Source organism: Heterodontus francisci, chromosome 24 (genome assembly GCF_036365525.1).
Source record: "Heterodontus francisci isolate sHetFra1 chromosome 24, sHetFra1.hap1, whole genome shotgun sequence".
Lineage (NCBI taxonomy): Eukaryota > Metazoa > Chordata > Chondrichthyes > Heterodontiformes > Heterodontidae > Heterodontus > Heterodontus francisci.
In genome coordinates this window covers 49,960,499-49,981,312 of record NC_090394.1, presented here as the reverse complement: position 1 = coordinate 49,981,312, position 20,814 = coordinate 49,960,499, and the positions used below count along the sequence as shown (strand labels likewise).

Here is a 20,814-nt window from a genome sequence, read left to right as displayed (position 1 = left end):
ATATAATTACAAGTACTGCACCTCACTGCATAGGTCCCTTGTTAAATGGCCATATGCAGGTTCCATAAAATTCCTATCTCAACAATCTGGTTGACTCTTAATTGTCCTCTGAAGTGGACTAGCAAGCACTCAGTTGTATCAAACGGCTATAAAGAGGAGAAAGAGAAAAAGTACAGACCACTCAGCTGCGACCTAGGCTTTCAATCAGAACATAGATAAGGCACACCCTTACCAGAGTGCTTTGCAAAGTCCTCTTCACAAACATCTGGGGACTGGAGCCAAAGTTGGGAGAACTGTCCCACAGAATAGTCAACCACACAACATATGTATGATTCTATGAGTATGACTATCAGCCATTGTTCTAGAGTCCTTCATCATCATCATCCCTGACTATATTCTGTTCCATCAAACGTTCCAGGAGGTCACCATTGACCCAACTGGATCAGCCACATAAATGTTGTGGCTAGTACAGCAGGTCAAAAGGGTGGACATTCTGCAGCCAGGGGCTCATCTCCTGAATCCTCAAAGCCACTGTACTACCTAGAAATACAAGTCAGGATTTTGATGAATACTCTCCACTTGGCTGGATGGGTGCAGCTGTCATAACATGCAAGAGGCTTGACATCATCCAGGGCAAAGCGATCCACTGGATCAGCCCCCCACCCCCATTCACCAGCTTAAATACCTACTTCTTTCCCATCACAGATGTACCATAGCAAGTAATTACCACAGGCTGAACTGCAGAAAGTTACCAAGGCTGCTTCAGCAGCATCTCCCAAACCTGCAACTTCCACCATCTAGAAGAACAAATGCAACAAAAAGACTTTCATTTATGAAATGCCTTTCACAACCTAGGACATCCCAAAGTATTTTACAGCCAATGAAGTACTATTGGTGTGTATTCATTGTTGTAATTTATGAAATATGGCAGCCAATCTGCAACAGTAAGGTGCTACAAACAACAATGCAATAGTAGCCAGATAATCAGTTTTAGTGATGCTCGTTGAAGTATTGGCCAGAACATGGGGAGGAATTCCTTCCTCTTCTTCAAAATAGATCCATGGGACAGGTTATGCCCACCTAAGAGATATCATTTGATATGAAAAAGATCACCTCAGAGTGCAGCATTCCCTCACTATTGCATAAGAGTATTAGTCTTGATTTTCTGCTCAAGTCTCTTTCAGTGGGACTTCAAGCCACAAAATTCTGACCCAGAAGAGTGCTACCAGAGCCATGGCTAAGCCTCCAAGTTCCCCTCCAAATAACATGCCCATAAATTACCAAGAACACTGTAGCCAACAGCATTGTCGGAATACCTTCGCTTCATGGGCTGCAATGGTTCAAAATGGTGATGTCCCACCACCTTCTCAAGGGCAATAAATGCTGGCCCCACCAGCGACAACCATATCAAAAGAAAGATTTGTTAAGAATCTTTCATTCATTATTCACCATAAAAATACAAATCAGCATTACATAATTCCCATTAATGCAAGTAAATGCTGAATCCCAAGCATAAATCTGAACCTGTTCAAATCAAAGTTTTTTAACCAAATTTACATATCCTACCACTTAAATGGAATTGTGTATGCCAGTGTTGCAAAAATTCTTCCAGGTCAGCAAAGGCAAAGAGATCTGACATGATCAGTTAATATTTCAGGAGAGAAGGTCCATCTTGTCTGTCTCCTTGGGAGAGAGGGTGAAAGTTAAACAAAAAAAATGGATTCCCGGTGAATATATCCATCTGATCCCTGGTGCTCTAATAAATAAGTAGGCAGACTTATGATGAATGCATCCGTCTGATCCCTGGTAGTCTCTAGGGAAGTGAGTTTGCAATTTCAGATCCAAGCAGCTACCTGACCTGCTTAGTGTGCACTGTGAAGCATCAATGTAAAAAAGCTGTCTCATCTATCCAAAAGGGACATAAATAAGAACATTTAAATAAACACTTAGTAAACATGGAGAACCGATTTCACTTCTCACCAATATGATCTGAGCTTCAGATTTCAAGGATCTTAATTTCAGAGCTCCTGAATCTAATGGCTCATTATTATTTCAACTTCATTAGATTTGCAATCCATGCAAGACACACCTTCAACTTATTTGTTTAAATAAGCCATAAATAACATGCAAGAAAGAAATTTAAAAGTTTATTTTAACATTTCGAAACTTATTCAAACAGCATTAAACTTTTGGCAACGACATTAAAACAGTTGCCATGCAATTCAAATACTGAGTTGCATCAAAATTCAGGCTGAATAATGATTGTGCAAGAGTAATTCCTTTCAGTGATCGCAGTATTAGTATCCAGGATGTTTAACATTACACATCTACCAATATTTTGTGTCCAAATGGCATGGGTGACGTCCATTTTTCACCTCTCAACTGACCACACAGTTTTTTTTTTTTTTTTAAAGTGTTTTAGTCCTAGTGTTTTAAGGGTTAAATAAACAGACAAATGACTGGCTCTCTTGCGGGTTTAAAAAGATAACTATTCAACAACAATACTTGAAAATATTCACAACCTCAACCACTCACTCATTCACACGCACATGGAAAGATAGAGAGTAGCATGCAATTAGAGTCCGATTGTTGCAAAGAGAGTTCACTTTGAAATCTTCTTGGTTTTCTGGGAGGAATTTTAACAATATTGCAGACCTGAATGTTCCTCATCTTGGAATTGTAGAAGTCGTAGGCTTCTTTGGTTAAAATTCAGTCGGAAGTTCCTGGTTCAATTTCTCAGATGGGGAATTTTTAAGGTCACATAGCAATCTCTCTGCTTCAGTAATTTAAAGATGGTACTGGCAAGGCTCCTTGCTTAGCTGGATCAACCTCGCAGCTTCTCTGGGCGGAATGGCTTTCTGTCTCTCTCTCTCTCTCTGAGAAATTACTTCTTTTAAGGTAAAAAGGCTTCAGTCAGGTGGCTGAAGATGATCGCTCCTGGGGTGGTCATACAATGTCCAAGGGTGTGGGGACCATTGTTACATAATGGCATCTGAATGTGGTCCATTTTGATAAATAGGTGCTATTTCATACCTATTGTCTTGGCCTTGGCTTTGTAGTCAGTCTGTCTGCAAAAGCATTTACTAGCCTAATTTTTGATGATAGGAGTCATTAGCATGTCAATGTCCCTCCTCAAGGCAATTCCAGAAGTTAATAATGGTCCCAACTTGAACAGAAACATGTTGATTGGCAGTACAGGAGGGGATGACTTGAACTCTCCCTCCATGTTGCTGGGTAGCAAAGTGCTCATTTTCTTGTAGCTTTGTTCAACAGTTTACTTTTATTTCATAATTCCTCCAGTTCATTTCATATTTCAGTACTGTTCCCTCTGTGAGTATAACAATATTTAAAAATAGAGTTGCTAATGGTTTTCTGATCGTTAAGCACCTAGTAACAATATGCATAGATTACAAAACTAACACAAAATTGAGCCTTTTCTTCTTTCATGGGATGCGGGCAATGCTGGCAAGCCCAGCATTTTTTGCCCATCCCTAATTGCCCTTGCACTGAGTGGCTTGCTTGGCCATTTGAGAGGGCAGTTACGAGTCAATCACATTACTGTGGGTCTGGAATCACATGTAGGCCAGACTAGGTAAGGACAGCAGATTTCCTTCCCGAAAGGACATTAGCAAACCAGATGGGTTTTTACAACAACCAATGATAGTTAGTCTCAGTGATGATGCCATGAAAACATTCAATTGCAGATTTTTATTAATGAGTTTATTAATTTTAAATTCCACCAGCTGCTGCAGTGGGATTTGAACACATCGGTATTAGCAAATAAAGTAATCTGCAGCTCCAGTCACGTACACAGTAGCACTGCTGCAAACAGGTTGAGTACTCCAAATAAGATAGCCAGCACGTCACTCTCTATTACTCAGTTGTAGTTCCAAAACTGGTTTTTCATGGAGCATGACTAAGATTTTCCCATTGCTAGTTGGAATAACCACATTGCAAACAGCATTTTTACCAACTCACAGAGCAAAACAAGATTTCCCAATTATGCTTAAAAATAAAGAACTCACCTTAAGGCTGTAATCTAGTCTCGGGGTTCAGATAGTACAAGCTTCAGTGTCCAATCCAGCATTGAGTTAAACTCTTGTCATGAACCATTAAACCATATTTTTTTTTATGCACGTGGCTTTCAGCAAACTGCTTCATTCAGTTCCTAAATTTCCACCTGCCTGTCTGAAATCAAGATACTTTTTGTTCTTTCCTCCCCTTGCCCCCTTTCCCTGCACTTGTACTTGTTTAAAACCCATTATGTCTAATAATTTTTAGTTCTGACGGAAGGTCACCAACCTGAAACGTTAACTCTGTTTCGCTCTCCACAGATGCTGCCTGACCGGAGTATTTCAAGCATTTTGTTTATATTCCCTTACCTCCAAACCTTTCCAGTCCTTACAAGTTCTGCTAGCTCCATGTCTCTCAAGTTCCTCTGCTCTTTTAAAAGCTTCCTGAATATCCTTTCCTTCAATGCCTTGCCACCTCCCTGTGAATTTTCAATTTTTCCCCTCCCACTGTTTTTTTTGCTGCCATACAAAGCATGCAGACATCTTCCTGTGCAGCAGAAACTCTATATAAATACAAGTAGTTGATGGCTCTCACAAGCACTATGAACTTTTTTGGCAAATGCATCACATGTCCTAATGCACATTAAATTAATCTTGTTCAATAAATAGTTTCATCCATTCAAAGGCCAATTACGCCAAGTACTCAAAGGCATGAACTTTAAACCAATTCCTCAAATAACTCCCTTAAAAACAGAAAATGCTGAACTAACCTTTATCCTCCAAATTTCAGCCTAAGAAACTCAATATATAAAAGCACTATACACGACCTCTAAATACATATCACTACATTGCCATAATGGTAAATACTCTTTATCTTATACAGAAAACATCCAACATGTCCAACACACTGTAAAACATCACAAAAAGTATATTTCACACTTGCCCTTATTTGCCTTAAATATATTCATAAAACTGCAAAACAAATTCAGAACCAAACTGGTATGAATCCTATGTAGCACCAAACTTCCTGAACAATTAGCCTCAGCATGTGCCTATGTGTAGAATTATCACGGAACAGCTGAGCAGATAGAAGATTTGTGCTCTTTTCATTTAATTGTGTGACCTTTAAAGTGACAGACCAACTTAAACACAGCTGCACCTGAGTAGCAAGATGATTTATTCAAGGCAATTCTTTTACAAGTATTGGGAAAACATCAAAGAGAAACCACTCAAAATAAATCATATATAGTGCATTACATTGTATTCTTTTGGGCCTCCTTATCTCGAGAGACAATGGATACGCGCCTGGAGGTGGTCAGTGGTTTGTGAAGCAGCGCCTGGAGTGGCTATAAAGGCCAATTCTGGAGTGACAGGCTCTTCCACAGGTGCTGCAGAGAAATTTGTTTGTTGGGGCTGTTGCACAGTTGGCTCTCCCCTTGCGCCTCTGTCTTTTTTCCTGCCAACTACTAAGTCTCTTCGACTCGCCACAATTTAGCCCTGTCTTTATGGCTGCCCGCCAGCTCTGGCGAATGCTGGCAACTGACTCCCACGACTTGTGATCAATGTCACACGATTTCATGTCGCGTTTGCAGACGTCTTTATAACGGAGACATGGACGGCCGGTGGGTCTGATACCAGTGGCGAGCTCGCTGTACAATGTGTCTTTGGGGATCCTGCCATCTTCCATGCGGCTCACATGGCCAAGCCATCTCAAGCGCCGCTGACTCAGTAGTGTCAGTAGTGTCAGTACAATTACATTGTATAATACTGCCATTTTAAAAAAAATATCCTCCAACCTATCAGAAGCACTGTAATGCTGCTAGATACATAGCAAGATGTGATGGTTTACCAAAATAGTCATCCATCACAATAAATAAAACTCAATTGTGGCACCTATTGAGTTATGCAGTCAACACAGCTCAGGTTATTTTCATAAATTACTTGTCCAAGCATTTATCCTTTGTACATTTACTGCACTCAAATTATTCTTTAACTTTCATACCTCAGCAGCTGAGTAGATCAAAGTCATGAAAAGTATAAAAGACATCAATGGGCAGACATATAAAAGATGAAATTTAGTTGAGAGAAGTGTGAAGTGATACATTTTGGAAGAGGGGAGGCAATATAAACCAGATGGTACAATTTTGAAGAGGGTGCAGGAACAGGGAGCCCTGGAGGGTCACATCCACAAATCTCTGAAGGTGTTGATACGGTGGTTAAAAAGGTATATGGGATCCTTTCTTGGCTTTATAAATGGAGGCATAGAATACAGAAGCCACAAAGTTATGGTAAACATATATATATCACTTGTCAGGCCTCAGCTGCAGCAGTGTCGAATTCTGGGCACCGCACTTTGGAAAGGATGTCAGGCCCTTAGAGAGGATGCAGAGGAGATTTAGAATGGCACCAAGAATGAGGTACTTCAGTTACATGGAGAGATAAAGAAGCCGGGATTGTGCTCCTTAGAGCAGAGAAGGTTGTGGGGAGATTTAATAGAGGTGTTCCAACTTACTTATGGCTTTGATAGAACATTCCATTGGAAAAAAGGCACAAAAATAGGATATTTGGCACAATTAGTCTGTTTTGGTGTTTATATGCCACACGCGTCTCCTCCCATTCTCTGTACCTCATCTAAGCCTTTCAGCATATTTTTTATATTCCTTTTATCGACCATGTACTCATCTAGTTTCCTTTGAAAGCATCTAAGCTACTTGCCTCAACCAGTGGTAGTGAGTTCCACATTTTAACCATTCTGAGTAAAGAAATCTCTCCTTATTCCTTTTTTTTTTTTTTTAAAATATTAGTAACTATCTTTTATTTATGGCCACTGGTTTTGGATTCTCCCTCAGGAAGGAAACATTCTCTCCACATCCACCCTGTCAAATCTATTCATAATTTTAAAGACCTTTATCAGGTGTCCTCCTAGTCCTCTTTTCTAAAGAAAGAGCCCCAACCTATGAAAACTTTCCAGATAGCTGTAATCTCAGTTCTGGTATCATCCTTGTAAATCTTTTTTGCACTGTCTCCAGTGCTTTTATGTCTTTTTTATATCACAGAAACCAGAACTGTGCATAGGACTGCAAGAACAGCCTGATCAGTGTCCTATAAAGTTTAACGCAACTTCACTACTTTTGATACTCCTATAGATAAATCCCAGTGCTTTGGCAGAATTTTAATTGCTTCACTAATCTGGAATGCTGCTTTTAATGCATAATCCTATGTTGTGATCACTACTACTTGGATACTTTCCTATTCTTACTTGTCCTATATGTTCTGGTTCATTACCCGTTACAAGATCCAGCAGCAATTCTTCTCTTATTGCACTTACGTACTGAGAAAGTAGTCCTGTATACAGTGTAAAAACTCCATTCAGCACTTCTTCCTGCCAAATTAGTTAGGGGTAGTTGAAATTTCCCATGATAATTATTCTATGCCTAAACCTTGTAAATGTGCCGAGATATTTCTTCCTCCATAGGTGGTATATATGACACTCCTTTTAGGGTGATTGATCCCTTCTACATTTTAACTCAATCTACATGTACTCTGTATATATCTTATGCCTAATTACATCCTATTTTTCTACTGCTAATATGTTATCTTTAACTAACACTGGCTATCTTTAACTAGTACTTGTACTTAACACATTATTTTGAAGAGCAAGGGTGTTAACCCCAGTTTCTTCAATCAACATCACAATAACAGGTTATCTGGTCATGGTCACATTTCTGTCTGTGGGAGCTTGCTGTGTACAAATTGGCTGCCGCATTTCTTACATTAGAACAGTGACTGCACTTCAAATGTACTTCATTGGCTGTGACGTGCTATGAGACATCCCGTGGTCATGAAAGACACTATATAAATGCAAGTCTTTCTTTTAGTACAGCTACCACACCTCCCCACTGCCATCTTAAATGTGTTATGTCCTGCAATATTTAGTTGCCAATTCTGTCCTCTACATTGCCATGTTTTAGTCATCCCTATTGTAACCTGATGCTCTCCACAAATTATTGTCTCTGGTTCATCCATTGTTTTGAAAACTACATTGCTGTACAGTTTTAATTGTTTTTGTTAATTATTCTTCTCTCTATGCCTTTAGTAGTTATTTTACTTTTATGCTCTATGCCTTTATCCAATCTCTGGCCATTCATTTTATCCATATTCCTTCCTTTAGTTTGTCCTACTATCTTTTCCTGATTCTTTTGTTAGATTTCAGTAATTTCAAATAGTTCCCATGTGATTTGTTTAAAATCTTATTTAAAGTCCTAGCTATCTTTTCTACTAGGATCTTGGTTTCAGCCCAGTTCAGGTGCAGCCAATGGTTCATCTCCTTTCTGTAGTTTGGTGCAAAAGCTACCTTTTCCTGATGGCACCACTCAGTCTTTAAAGAACTTTCAGCTGGTTTCTCCCTTTGATATTAGATACAACTTGGTCACTGCGGAGGTGATGAATCCCGACGATTAAACGACTCATTCATCACCAGCCGTTGGCTCGTCATTGAACATTTCTGTATAGCTCCACAAAGTGAGAAATGAATTCATACAGATTATTACCTTCGAGATCCTGCTTTTCAATTTAATTCCTACTTCCTGATACTCCCTTAGCAGGGCTTCTTGTCTATTCTTTTGTCTGACAGGAACCACAACAACTGGATCTCCCTTCCCCGCTTCCCTTCCCAGACCCTTTTCCAGCATCAAGATGTCCCTTACCCCGACCGCAGGGCTTTTGCAGCACTACATCCTGACTGCAAACAATACCATCTTCCCCTTAATTACAGAATTGCCTGTAAATACAACCGTTCTATTCTGTACCTCCTCCCCTTGGACAGCTTCCTGCGCCATGGTACCTTGACCAACATTTGGGCTGTCCGTCACACAGTCTTTCTCCCTTACCTCAGGGCCCATAGAGAGAATTTCTACCAGCAAGGAGGTAACCAGAAAACAGAGAAGAGACAAAAAAAAGTAGGGAGGCGAGAGAATTTTTTTTTAACGCATCAATTTATGATCTGGAATGCACTGCCTAAAAGGATGATGGAAGCAGATTTAATAGTAACTTTCAAAAGGAAATTGGATAAATACTTGAAAAAGAGAAAAATACTGCTGGGGGAAAAAAAAGCAGGGGAGTGGTACTAATTCGATTGCTCTTATAAACAACTGAATGTCCTCCTACTGAGCTGTAAGATTTTATGAATCCATTTTTTGTGCATTATACATTCCTGTAACATTAATATAGTACACTATAATATAGAGCTTTGCTTTTTAAAAGCCATCCCCATACACAACAACTTGTGTTGTTTAAAATCGTACATTTAAAATAGCAAAACATCACAAGATGCTTCACAGGAGTATAATCAGACATAAATTTGGCACCAAAGACAGACATATTAGGACAGGTGACCAAACGCTTGGTCAAAGAGGTTGGTTTTCAGCAGGAGAGGAGAGCTGAGCCAGAGGGGTTTGGGAAGGGAATTCCTTAGCTAAGGGCCAAGATGGATGAAGGCTAATCCACCAATGACAGGGCCAAGAAAGTGGGATACACAAGAGGCCAGAGTTGGAGAAACGCAGAGTTCTTGGTGGGTTGTAGGGCTGGAGAAGGCTACAAGCATAGAGGGAGGTTAGGTGATGCTGGAATTTGAGCACAAGGATGAGAATTTTAAAACTGGAGCATTGGTGGATGTTATTCTGTTAATTGTGTAGCAACTATTTGATTATATGCAGGTGAAGGTGTTAATTGGGGTCTTACTTGAGCACTTATAACTAGACACTCACTGAGACTGGTGGAGGGTTTTGAGTGAGGATCTGCATGTTTGTAATCCTTTTACTCTACACAATAAATGTGAAACTGAGTAAAGATAGGCTCCAGTATTATCCTCCAATAACACGCTTTCTGGAGTTTAACAGTGGACTGGGAGCCAATGTGGAGCAGACAGCACAAGGTTGATGTGTGAACAGGACTTGGCATGAGTTAGTACAAGGGCAGCAGAGTTTGGATGAGTTTATAGAGCGCAGAATATGAGAGGCAGGCCGGAGAACATTGGTATAATAAAGCCAGAGGTAACAATGCATGGATGAGGGTTTCAACAGCAGATGGGCTGAGGCAGGAGCAGAGAATGGCAATATTACAGAGATGTAAGTAGGCAGGCAGTCTTTGTGATGGAGAGAAAAGTCAGAAGCTCAGTTCAGGGTCAAATAGGATGCCAAGATTCCAAATAGTCTGATTCAACCTATGACAGCAGCCAGGCAATGAAATGGAGTCAGTGAAAAGGGAAGGGAGTTTCTGGCAGGGGCCAAAGACGATGGCAAAATACTGCAGATGCTGGAAATCTAAAATATCACAGTATCTGTGGAGAGAGAGTGAAACAGAGCTGGTGTTTCATGATGATGTTTCATCAGAGTTCAAACATCAACTCTGTTTCGATGCTGCCTGACCTGCTGAGTATTTCCAGCATTTTCTTTTTTTTATTCCAAAGACAATGGCTTTGGTCTTCCCGATGTTTAACTGGAAGAAATTTCAGCTCATCGGGGACTGTATGTTTGTCAAGCAGTCTCACAATGCAGATGCAATGGACGCTCAACAGTCTGGATAAGCAAGAGTTGAACCAGGTGAGGGCAGTCACACCAGTGGACAAGAGGAGGATGGTGTGGTCAACAGTGTCACAAGCTGCAGAGTCAAGAAGGATGAGGAGGGATCGTGAAACATATTCATAGTCACAGAGGATGTGATTTTGACGGGTAGTTTCAGAGCTGTAACAGGCAAGAAACCAGGTTGGAGAGGTTCAAATATGGATTTTCAGGAAAAATAGACACAGGTTTGGGAAACAACAGTCAAGGACTGGAGAAGAAAGGAAGGTTCAAACAAGTTTATTTGCTCACACCTGATCCTCATCTAAGGTACCCAATCATTGGTAATCCCTTTCTGGAAAATGGGTCAAAAACTGGCATATTTCCCCCAAAAAATTGTGTACTTAGAAAAAAGATCACAATTAATAACTTAAAAATATTAAAAACTTATACAGCAAGTACATGTAAACTGTTTAAAATTAAGTGTAAATGCGCATTCAAGCTTTCCTAAAACTTTGAAGAGATGACTGGTGCTTGAGTAGCTCTACTATAATGTGGACGTCCCACAAAGCAGAAAATTGTAAGGAGACAGGAATTTTCATTAATCAGAAATGTACAGTTCTATCAGTCACCACTTTTGTTAAGTTACATATAGGAGCTCGAGAAGGGTATTTAGATGGTCACTGATTTCCACTTCACAACGCCACAAGAGTGATAGTATAATTCCGTGGAGTCAGATCCCGATGTCGCCATACAGCCCTCCCTGAGGGAGTCACCTTACACCAAGGGTGTTTGACATTGTAAGAACAATCGCAAAGTGCTGTCAAACAGGGTCTTTAAAGTGCTCAGGATGGATTCTTAGGCCAGCTGGACACTTCAATGAGCTGAAGCAGAAATATTGCCTACTGGTGTGAAAGATACCGAGCGACATTGCAGAGCCAAGTGCACAAAGCCCCCAAACTCCGGGACAAGCCGCGGCTGTCGTGTTTACCAAAGGTCGGCGGATCCATCCCCTTACCAGCCGCACGAGCCCAACCGCACTCCACCACAATGAGCAAGAGATTCAGGAACCAGCCCAGCCCCTGCGGCAGGAGCAACACCATCGCTGTCGGACTGTCACTTCGGGCCGGGCCTTGGCTTCACCGCATCACCCCGACGCTTCCTCCAGTCGATCCAGTACCTCAACCGCTCAGCACCGCTTCACTTCCTCCTTCCAGGTTCTCATCTCCCTTGACGCAGCGGCACTGTGACGCCATGGATGTACGTCATCGCGTAGCAGTGCTCTGACGTCACTGAGGTACGACGTCACCGCGCAGTCGCTTTCACCTGGCCCACCTGATGTTTGAACACCTGCAGCAGCGATGCAGAGACGCCCTTTGTTTACTCTTGTGGGCGCCAAGTGTTCTATTAACAAGCAAGCAAATAGTCTGGCCCATGATGGATTGATAAATAAGGTGCAACAGTTTAAATATATAAAGATAAAAGGAAAGGCTTGAACGATTAAAATGTCACATTATAAACGAGAAATCCGTTTTCAGCTCCCACCAAAATTTCAGTTGGTGACGGACTTTTTTTTTAATCTCAAATTTACCTTTAGAATCCGACTAAGCTTTATACTGCACAGCATTTTCAACACGGGCAGAAAGCTTTTCGGCAATCGTCAAGGATGTCACAATAGCACCTGGATTACAAAAGCAAAATACTGTGGATGCTGGAAATGCTCAGTGGGTCAGGAAGAGGCTGTGGAGAGAAAAACAGGGTTTAACATATCAGGTCATCAGAACAGGAATAGGTTAGAGATGTTATAGGTTTTTAATTTGTACAGAGGCAGGGAAAGGAAGGGTGAGAGAACAAAAAGGGAAAGATTGTGATAGGGTGGAAGATAAAACTGATTCAATGACAAAAGGGCAGATGTAGAAGGCAAAAGGAGATGGTAATAGGACAAGAGAATAAACGAACGATGGGTCTAGAAGAGGTGTGAATGGCAATAGCAATATCATCAGCAACAGCTGCTGTCTGAAAAAAGGGGTTTGTGCTTATGATCTGAAATTACAGGATGATATAGATGGGCTGGTAAGATGGGCAGAGCAGTGGCAAATAGAATTTAATCCTGAGAAGTGTGAGGTGATGCATTTTGGGAGGACTAACAAGGCAAGGGAATATACAATGGATGATAGGACCCTAGGAAGTACAGAAGGTCAGAGGGACCTTGGTGTACTTGTCCATAGATCAGTGAAGACAGCAGCACAGGTAGATAAGGTGGGTAGGAAGGCATATGGGATACTTGCCTTTATTAGCTGAGGCATAGAATATCTGCTCTACACAAACATCAGTAGCGCAGTCTCAATCAACGGGTGGGAATCTGAAAGTTTCCCGATCAAATCTGGAGTCAGACAGGGCTGCCCTCTGTCCCCGGTCTTGTTTGTTTGCTGTATTGAACCCTTTGCTCAGTCTATTAGGAAGGATGCGAGCATAAGAGGGGTGACAATCCCAGGCAGCGGCGGCACTCAGGTTAAAACCTCCCTGTACATGGATGACGTCGCCGTTTTCTGCTCGGATCCGCTGTCCGTGCGCAGACTGATGAGCATCTGCGACCAGTTCGAACTGGCCTCGGGAGCCAAAGTTAACCACGGCAAGAGCGAGGCCATGTTCTTTGGCAACTGGGCTGACCGATCCTTTGTCCCCTTCACCGTCAGGTCAGATTACCTGAAGGTGCTGGGGATATGGTTCGGAAGGGCCGGGGCGTGCACCAAAACATGGGAGGAGCGAGTAGCCAAGGTACGACAAAAGTTGGGCATGTGGGGGCAGCGATCTCTCTCCATTGTGGGTAAGAACCTGGTCATCAGGTGCGAGGCGCTCACGTTGTTGCTCTACGTGGCGCAGGTCTGGCCCATACCCCACTCCTGCGCCGTGGCAGTCACCCGAGCCATTTTCCGCTTCGTCTGGGGATCTAAAATGGACCGGGTCCGGAGGGACACGATGTTCAAATCTCTGGACAAGGGCGGGAAAAATGTACCCAACGTGGCCCTCATCCTGATGACCACCTTCGTGTGCGGCTGCATCAAGCTGTGTGTAGATCCCCAGTACGCAAACTCCAAGTGTCACTACGTGCTGAGGTTCTATCTGTCCCCGGTGTTGCGAAGGATGGGCCTGGTCACATTGCCGCGGAACGCTCCATGCAGTTGGGCGGTGCCGTACCACCTATCCTTCGTGGAGCAGTTTCTGCGGGAAAACACCTTTGACCACCGGTCCATCAGGCAGTGGTCTGCACGGAATGTCCTCAAGGCCCTACGGGAAAAGGAAATGGTGGATCCTGTCGGATGGTTCCCCGAGCAGACCGTCAAAGTCATTTGGCGGAATGCCTCATCACCAGAACTTGCAAACAAGCACCAAGACGTAGCTTGGCTGGTGGTGAGAAGGGCCCTCCCCGTCAGATCCTTCATGCACACCCGAAGTCTCGCCCCCTCCGCACAGTGCCCCCGCGTTGGCTGTGGTGGGGAAGAGACGGTCGCCCACCTCCTCCTGGAATGTGCCTTTGCAAAGCAGGTGTGGAAAAAGATGCAGTGGTTTTTGTCAAGGTTCATCCCAAGCAGCTCTGTAACACAGGAGTCTGTGCTCTACGGGCTGTTCCCAGGGACGCACACCGAGACAAACATCAACTGCTGCTGGAGGACTATCAATTCGGTGAAAGACGCCCTTTGGTCTGCCCGAAACTTGCTGGTCTTCCAGCGCAAAGAGTTGTCCACCACCGAATGTTGCAGACTGGCACATTCCAAGGTCCAGGACTACGTGCTGAGGGACGCACTAAAGCTTGGGGCAGCCACAGCAAAGGCTCAATGGGGAAAGACCACAGTGTAAGGTTCCCCCACCAAGATGGACTGAGGGGCTGGATCAATGGGAAACCCCTCGAACTGTATCGTTAATATTCTCAATTGCTGTAAATGTAAAACTGTAATTGACATGACAATTGTGAAACAGAAGGGTTGGGAAGAAACTCATGACAGTATTGAAGGAAACTGATCTCCCTTGCAATGTTTGTATTTTTTGGTGCTGTTTGGAAACTGTTTGGCAATGTAATTTTTACAGATTTTTATGAATAAAGTATATTTTGGAAATAAAAAAAAAAAAATGCTGAGGCATAGAATATGAGAGCAGGGAGGTTATGATGGAGCTGTATAAAACGCTAGCTAGGCCACAGCTGGAGTACTGTGTACATTTCTGGTCATTGCACTATAGGAAGGATGTGATTGCACTGGAGAGGGTGCAGAAATTCACCAGGATATTGCCTGGGCTGGAGCATTTCAGCTATGAAGAGAGACTGAAAGGACTAGGGTTGTTTCCCTTAGAGCAGAGAAGGCTGAGGGGGGGACCTGACTGAGGTATACAAAATTATGAAGGGCATTGATAGGTTAGATAGGAAGAAACGTTTTCCCTTAGCGGAGGGATCAATAACCAGGGGGCATAGATTTAAAGTAAGGGGAAGGAGGTTTAGAGGGGATTTGACGAAAAACGTTTTCACCCGGAGGGTGGTTGGAATCTGGAACATACTACCTGAAGGGGTGGTAGAGGCAGGAACCCTCACAACATTTAAGAAGTATTTAGATGAGCACTTGAAACGCCATAGCATACAAGGCTACGGGCCAAGTGCTGGAAATGGGATTCGAATAGATAGGTGCTTGATGGCCAGCACAGCACGATGGGCCAAAGGGCCTGTTTCTGTGCTGTATAACTCCATGACACAATTAAATTGTTGAACTCAGTTTTGAATCCGGAAGGCTATAAGGAGCCCAATCAGAAGATGAGATGGTGTTCCTTGAGCTTCCATTGATCCTCATTGGAACACTGCAGGAGGCTGAGGAAGGATAGATCAGAGTGGGAGTCAGACAGAGAATTAAAATGGCAGGTGACCAGAAGCTTGGATCATACTTGTGGACCGAACAGAGGTGTTCTGCATAGTGGTCAACCAATCAAATGTCGAGATCAACACCAGGAACTGGTGACCAAAGCATTTGACTCAGTAAATCATAAGACTTTGTGGATTGTGCTCCAAAGATTTGGACTTCCAAGAAACTTCCCAACCTGCAAATGCTCCATGCTGATATGTCTGCAACTGTCTTGAGTGGGAAATCTGAAACAGACGCCTTCAAAATCCGGACTGGGGTCAAGCAAGGCTGTGTGATAGCCCCCATACTATTTATAATCTAACTGAGAGTGGCTATTCACCTCATGAAAGATGAATTGTCCTCTGGTGTGAGCATTACATGCCGCCTAGATGGAAAAGTCTTTAACCTCAGTCATCTCCGTGCCAAAACTAAACTGACCGCCGTAGACATACATGATCTACAGTTTGCGGATGACTGTAGTGTCCTTGCCCACTCTGCACCAGATTTTCAAGCCGCTCTCGATCTCTTCAATTCTGCATACAAGAGTGTCAGCCTGTTATCAAAGACTGTTGCCAAAACAAAACTCATATATCAACAGACACCTGGTCAGCCAATATATATGTTGAAGAAGAGACTTTGGAATATGTTGAGCACTTCCCATACCTTGACAGCTGCTTCTCTCATTGATTGATGAGATCCAACACCGGATCAGCTGTGCCAGCTCAGCCTCCTACAAACTACGGCAGCGAGTGTTCGACAACAAAGACTTCCGCAAGTCAACAAAAGTCCTAGTGTACAGAGCAGTTGTTGTCACCACACTCTGTACTACAGTGAGACCCAGACTGCGTATCAGCGACACATAACAGCACTAGAGAAATTCCATCACGATGCCTCGACCACATCCTCCGGATTCAATGGGAGGACTGTCGAACAAGCGCTAGTGTCATTCTTGAAGACAGCTCCTCAAGTATTAGGCAAAACTCCTGAAAATCCAACTTCGATGGACTGTATAATATGTCTAGATGGTTGAAAAGGTCCTGTTTCCTCAGCTCTCAAATGGCCAACATTCCAGGGAAGGACAAAGACACTCTGAACCTCTCTTTGAAACACAGCATTGACATTGATGACTGGGAGGAACTTGCTACCAATCATTCAAAATGGCAACAACTTGTCCATCAAGCTGCATTATGCTTTGAATCCAAATGCCTTAATGGTGAGGAAGTGCAGCGACAGAAAAGGAAAGAAAAGGAAGCAAATCCTGCACTCCAGATCCCACTACCTCGTGGATCATCCTGCCGCATGGGCCCAAAGATCTGCGGGTCGAGAATCCGCCTGTTCAGTCACCTGAAGATCCATGGCAGAAACTCGCGACCTTGAGTAGATATCCTCAAATCGACGGCCTGCCCATTGTAGCGGAGACTGCTTTGTGGGCAGTGTATACTGCATACTAAATTGAAAGAAGTACAGATGTTTGACCTGGAAAGAGTGATTGGGGCCCTGGACGGTGGGAAGGGAGGAGGTAAAAGAGCAGGTGTTGCATCTGCTGAGCTTGTATGGGAAGGGCAGGAAGTGTTGTGGGCGATTGAAGAGTGGAGCAGGGTATCACGGCGGGAACATTCCCGTCAGAATGCTGAAGGGAGGGGGGAAGATGTGTTTGGTGGTGGCTTCATGCTAGAGATGGCGGACAATGATCTGTTGAATGTGGAGAGGGCTGGTGAAGACAAGGGAATTCTATAGTGGTTCTGATTGGGGGGGGGACGGGTAAGAGTAGAAGTGCAGGAAATAGGAGAGGGGGGACACAGTGGAGGGTCCTGCCTACTATGGTGAAGGGGAATCCTCAGTTGAGGCAACAGGTAGCACTGGTATGTAAGGAGGCATTGACAGAGCAGATGCAATGCAGAAATTGGAAGAGTGGAATAGAGTCATTATAAGACACACCCAAACCACCTCCCAAACTATCACAAAACCATGATCCCTCCAAAATACCATATCCTTTAACTTACTGTCATAATTAACTCCATGTCTACCTTCTCCTCTGACTTACCAATGCAACTGGAGATTCCCTGTATAGATAATATATATCTTGCTATGCACATATTGCCTGTTGTTGTAATTTTTGGTAACGTATTTACGTCAACCTTTACAATGTTAAAATGGTATCGAAACTTGATGATAATTTTCCTCTAACCTAATGGCTGCCAGGATGTTATTGGAGGCTTCAGCTACTAAACATTCCTCTGAGTTTCTACACTCATTCCCCCAACTCTATCTCCCCTCTTTTTCTGCTTGCAGTTAAGTTTTGAACTCCTTTCAAATGTTTACTTTTAGAATTTTTTGGGCTGGATTTTGTGCAGCTGTCAGGGCTGCCAGCACCGGGCTGAAAAGCGGGTGGACCCCGCCTCGGCCATTTCGTATCCCCTCCCCCAGTGCAATCCTCTGTTTGTTCCTGAAGTGAAGTTTCCAACATCGGGATCTCCATCCCTTTAAAGACGGGGGATTCGTCATCCAAGAGCTGCCAGCCAATCTCAGGGCGGCACAGTGGCGCAGTGGTTAGCACCGCAGCCTCACAGCTCCAGCGACCCGGGTTCAATTCCGGGTACTGCCTGTGTGGAGTTTGCAAGTTCTCCCTGTGTCTGCGTGGGTTTCCTCCTGGTACTCCGGTTTCCTCCCACATGCCAAAGACTTGCAGGTTGATAGGTAAATTGGCCATTAGCAATTGCCCCTAGTATAGGTAGGTGGTAGGGAAATATAGGGACAGGTGGGGATGTGGTAGGAATATGGAATTAGTGTAGGATTAGTACAAATGGGTGGTTGATGGTTGGCACAGACTCGGTGGGCCGAAGGGCCTGTTTCAGTGCTGTATCTCTAAACTCAACTAAACTAAACTAAACTAAAATTCAGCAGTATTGTCAGTGGTATTGGGAGCGGTGGCTACTGCTGATACTGCAGAGACCTCAGACCCAGGCCAAGCGCTAAAACCTCAGGTATGTGAGGCAGGGTTGTCGGGGCCAATCCGGGAGGCCCTGGAAAGGGGGTGGGAGAGGGGGTCCATGGAGGTGGAGATTTCGCCAGCAAGGGTCCTTTGTGGGCTACAGATTGCCCACAGAGGAGGGACCCCACAACCCCCCCACAAGACTGCAGGAAGGGTGCCTCAAATCACAAGGTGCCCTCCCTGCGTGGCGGAGGCACCCCTCGCCGCTGGTTAAATCCCAGTTGTTAATAGGTCACAAGGGCCTCAATTGGCCTCTGGGCAGGAAGACCGTTGTCAACCTATCCCATCCCCAGTAAAATCGCTTGGCGATGGGCAGCAACTGGCCCTCTGCCCCCCCCCCCCCACCTCCTGTCGCGATTCTATGGGCCCCCTGCCTCTGACCCCATCTCAGGGGGGCCCATAAAATCCAGCCCTTTATCTTTAAAGTTAGATTGTTGGCCGTCTCCAGACCTCCAGTTCCCATTTTGGGATTGCCTATCTCTCTCCCCAGTTACCCTCCCAGCCCCACCCCTACATGGTTTTCTAACATCTGGATAGGGCCTGTTTGTTTGCTAGCCAAGGCCTACACACCTGCCTCGTGCATACCCTCTGATCATCTTAGTTGTGTGGGAGGCTGGAGTGAGCCTCGGGAGATTTGGGCTGGGGTGAGGTGGGGGAGCAGCAAATGGAATAATTCCATCCCACTTGGACAAAGAAATCATCAAATTTAAGAAAGCTGCTTAGAAATAGAAAGTTTCATTTGTGTTACTACAATTTGCACTGCAGAGGTAAATGTGCATAACTCAGCAGTGGAATAAACTGAAGTTTTACTTCTCGGGTGCCAACTTCAAACTTAACTGCTCATTATAAAAGTCACTTCCCCACAAAGCCACAGATAATGGCAAAATTAGAACCAGGGAAATTGCTAACGAAAACAAAATAATTAGACTTAAACCTCTGTAGTTCCATACCTGCTTAAAATTATTTTCCAAGATAACACTGTTCATTTTAGTCCATAGTGATTCCATTGTTATTGGTCAGGCATGACAGACTGCAGCCGGGAAACTCATTGTTATAAAACCAAGTTTCATTAAAAATGACTATTTATTGAGTGGACTGAACCACAGAATAAGTTGTAAAAAGACTGACAAACAGTATTTTTTAAGTGGCCTAAACAGCAGTTCGTAAAATGGCTGAACATTTACATGACTTCACCTTGCAAATTACAAAGCTATCAGAAAGGAGCCGAGCTGTCTGGAAGTGAACCACTAGAACGATCAGTTTAGACGAGTGTGAATGACCCATTACCTGAACTACTCATATTCAGATTATGTTTATACAGATGGGTGCGGACCAGTTAAACTGATCATTTTAGACAAGGGACCAGGAATGAGAGTTTTCCAGCTTGCTGTGACCATATTTGGTAACTGGCTAGATTGTGGATGGAGGTCATGTGGTAGCAAGCTAACCATTTGCATTAGAAAGAGACTGCCTCTCCAGATTTACTTAGATGGCTGCGTTCTCTGACAATACATCCACTAGGTGGCGCAGTACTGACATGCGGAAATGCAGCCTCATCAACTAAAACGTCAAAGTCTGCGATGTCTCAGGCAGCTGCCAGTAATAAAAATGGCGCTGCTCAATTTGACGCAAAAAAACAAATTAAACTCCAACCCCCTCAATGGCACGATTGCCGCCTCCATCCCACCCAAACAGTAGCTTACCTTGCTCCCTCCCGACATCACTGATTCTCTTCACCACTCCCTCCTGCGCACATCTGCTCACCGCTTGCCCCCCCTTTGGCCGCTTGCTCCCTGCCTCGCCACTTTCCCTGCCTCGCTGTCTCCCCTGCTCGGCTTCTCGCTCCTCACATCGCCGCTTCCCCACCTCGGCCGCTCACTCCCCGCCTCGCCACTTCCTCCCCTTGGGCGATCGCTCCCTGCCTCACCGCTTCCCCATCTCGGTTTCTTCTCCCACATCGTCGCTTCAACCGCTCACTCCCCGCATCATCCCATCACCCCTCAGCCGTTTGGGCAGCGCGGCGCTACCCAGAGAATTTCTAGGGCCATGGGAATTTCCTACCTCCTCTCCCTCGGGATGCTAGGATGTATTGTCAGACCCTGGTGTTTGTCTTTCCTTAGCCTAACTAACTCATCTAAAATTTTCCTTTTATCATAATATCCCGCATCTTGCCCTCAATCACTTCAGGGATTAGCTCCTCTCTGATATTATAGGAAAACAATGTGAAATACTTATGAAATTCCTCTGCCATTTTTGATCATCATCTACAGATTGGAAAACCTCTCCTTTGGGGTCCCACCTCACTTTTAATAGTTCTCTTTTTACTAATATATTTGTAAAATACTTCACTGGTCCTGCAATTTTTTTTC

The 20,814-nt window shown here is 43.9% G+C and overlaps 1 protein-coding gene across 2 annotated transcripts in view; it reads right to left on the bottom strand.

Moving 5' to 3' along the window:
• pgap6 (post-glycosylphosphatidylinositol attachment to proteins 6) overlaps positions 1–11,801 on the bottom strand; it is a 43,369-nt gene extending 31,568 nt beyond the window's left edge. Inside the window, exon 1 of one of the 2 annotated variants that reach the window (XM_068056158.1) lies at positions 11,562–11,801. In XM_068056158.1, coding sequence (XP_067912259.1) covers positions 11,562–11,673 — 112 coding nt within the window. In that variant the 5' untranslated portion in view covers positions 11,674–11,801. The remainder of the gene's footprint in view (positions 1–11,561) is intronic. The other variant, XM_068056159.1, reaches the window with a different exon arrangement.
• Between the last annotated feature and the right edge of the window lie 9,013 nt (positions 11,802–20,814).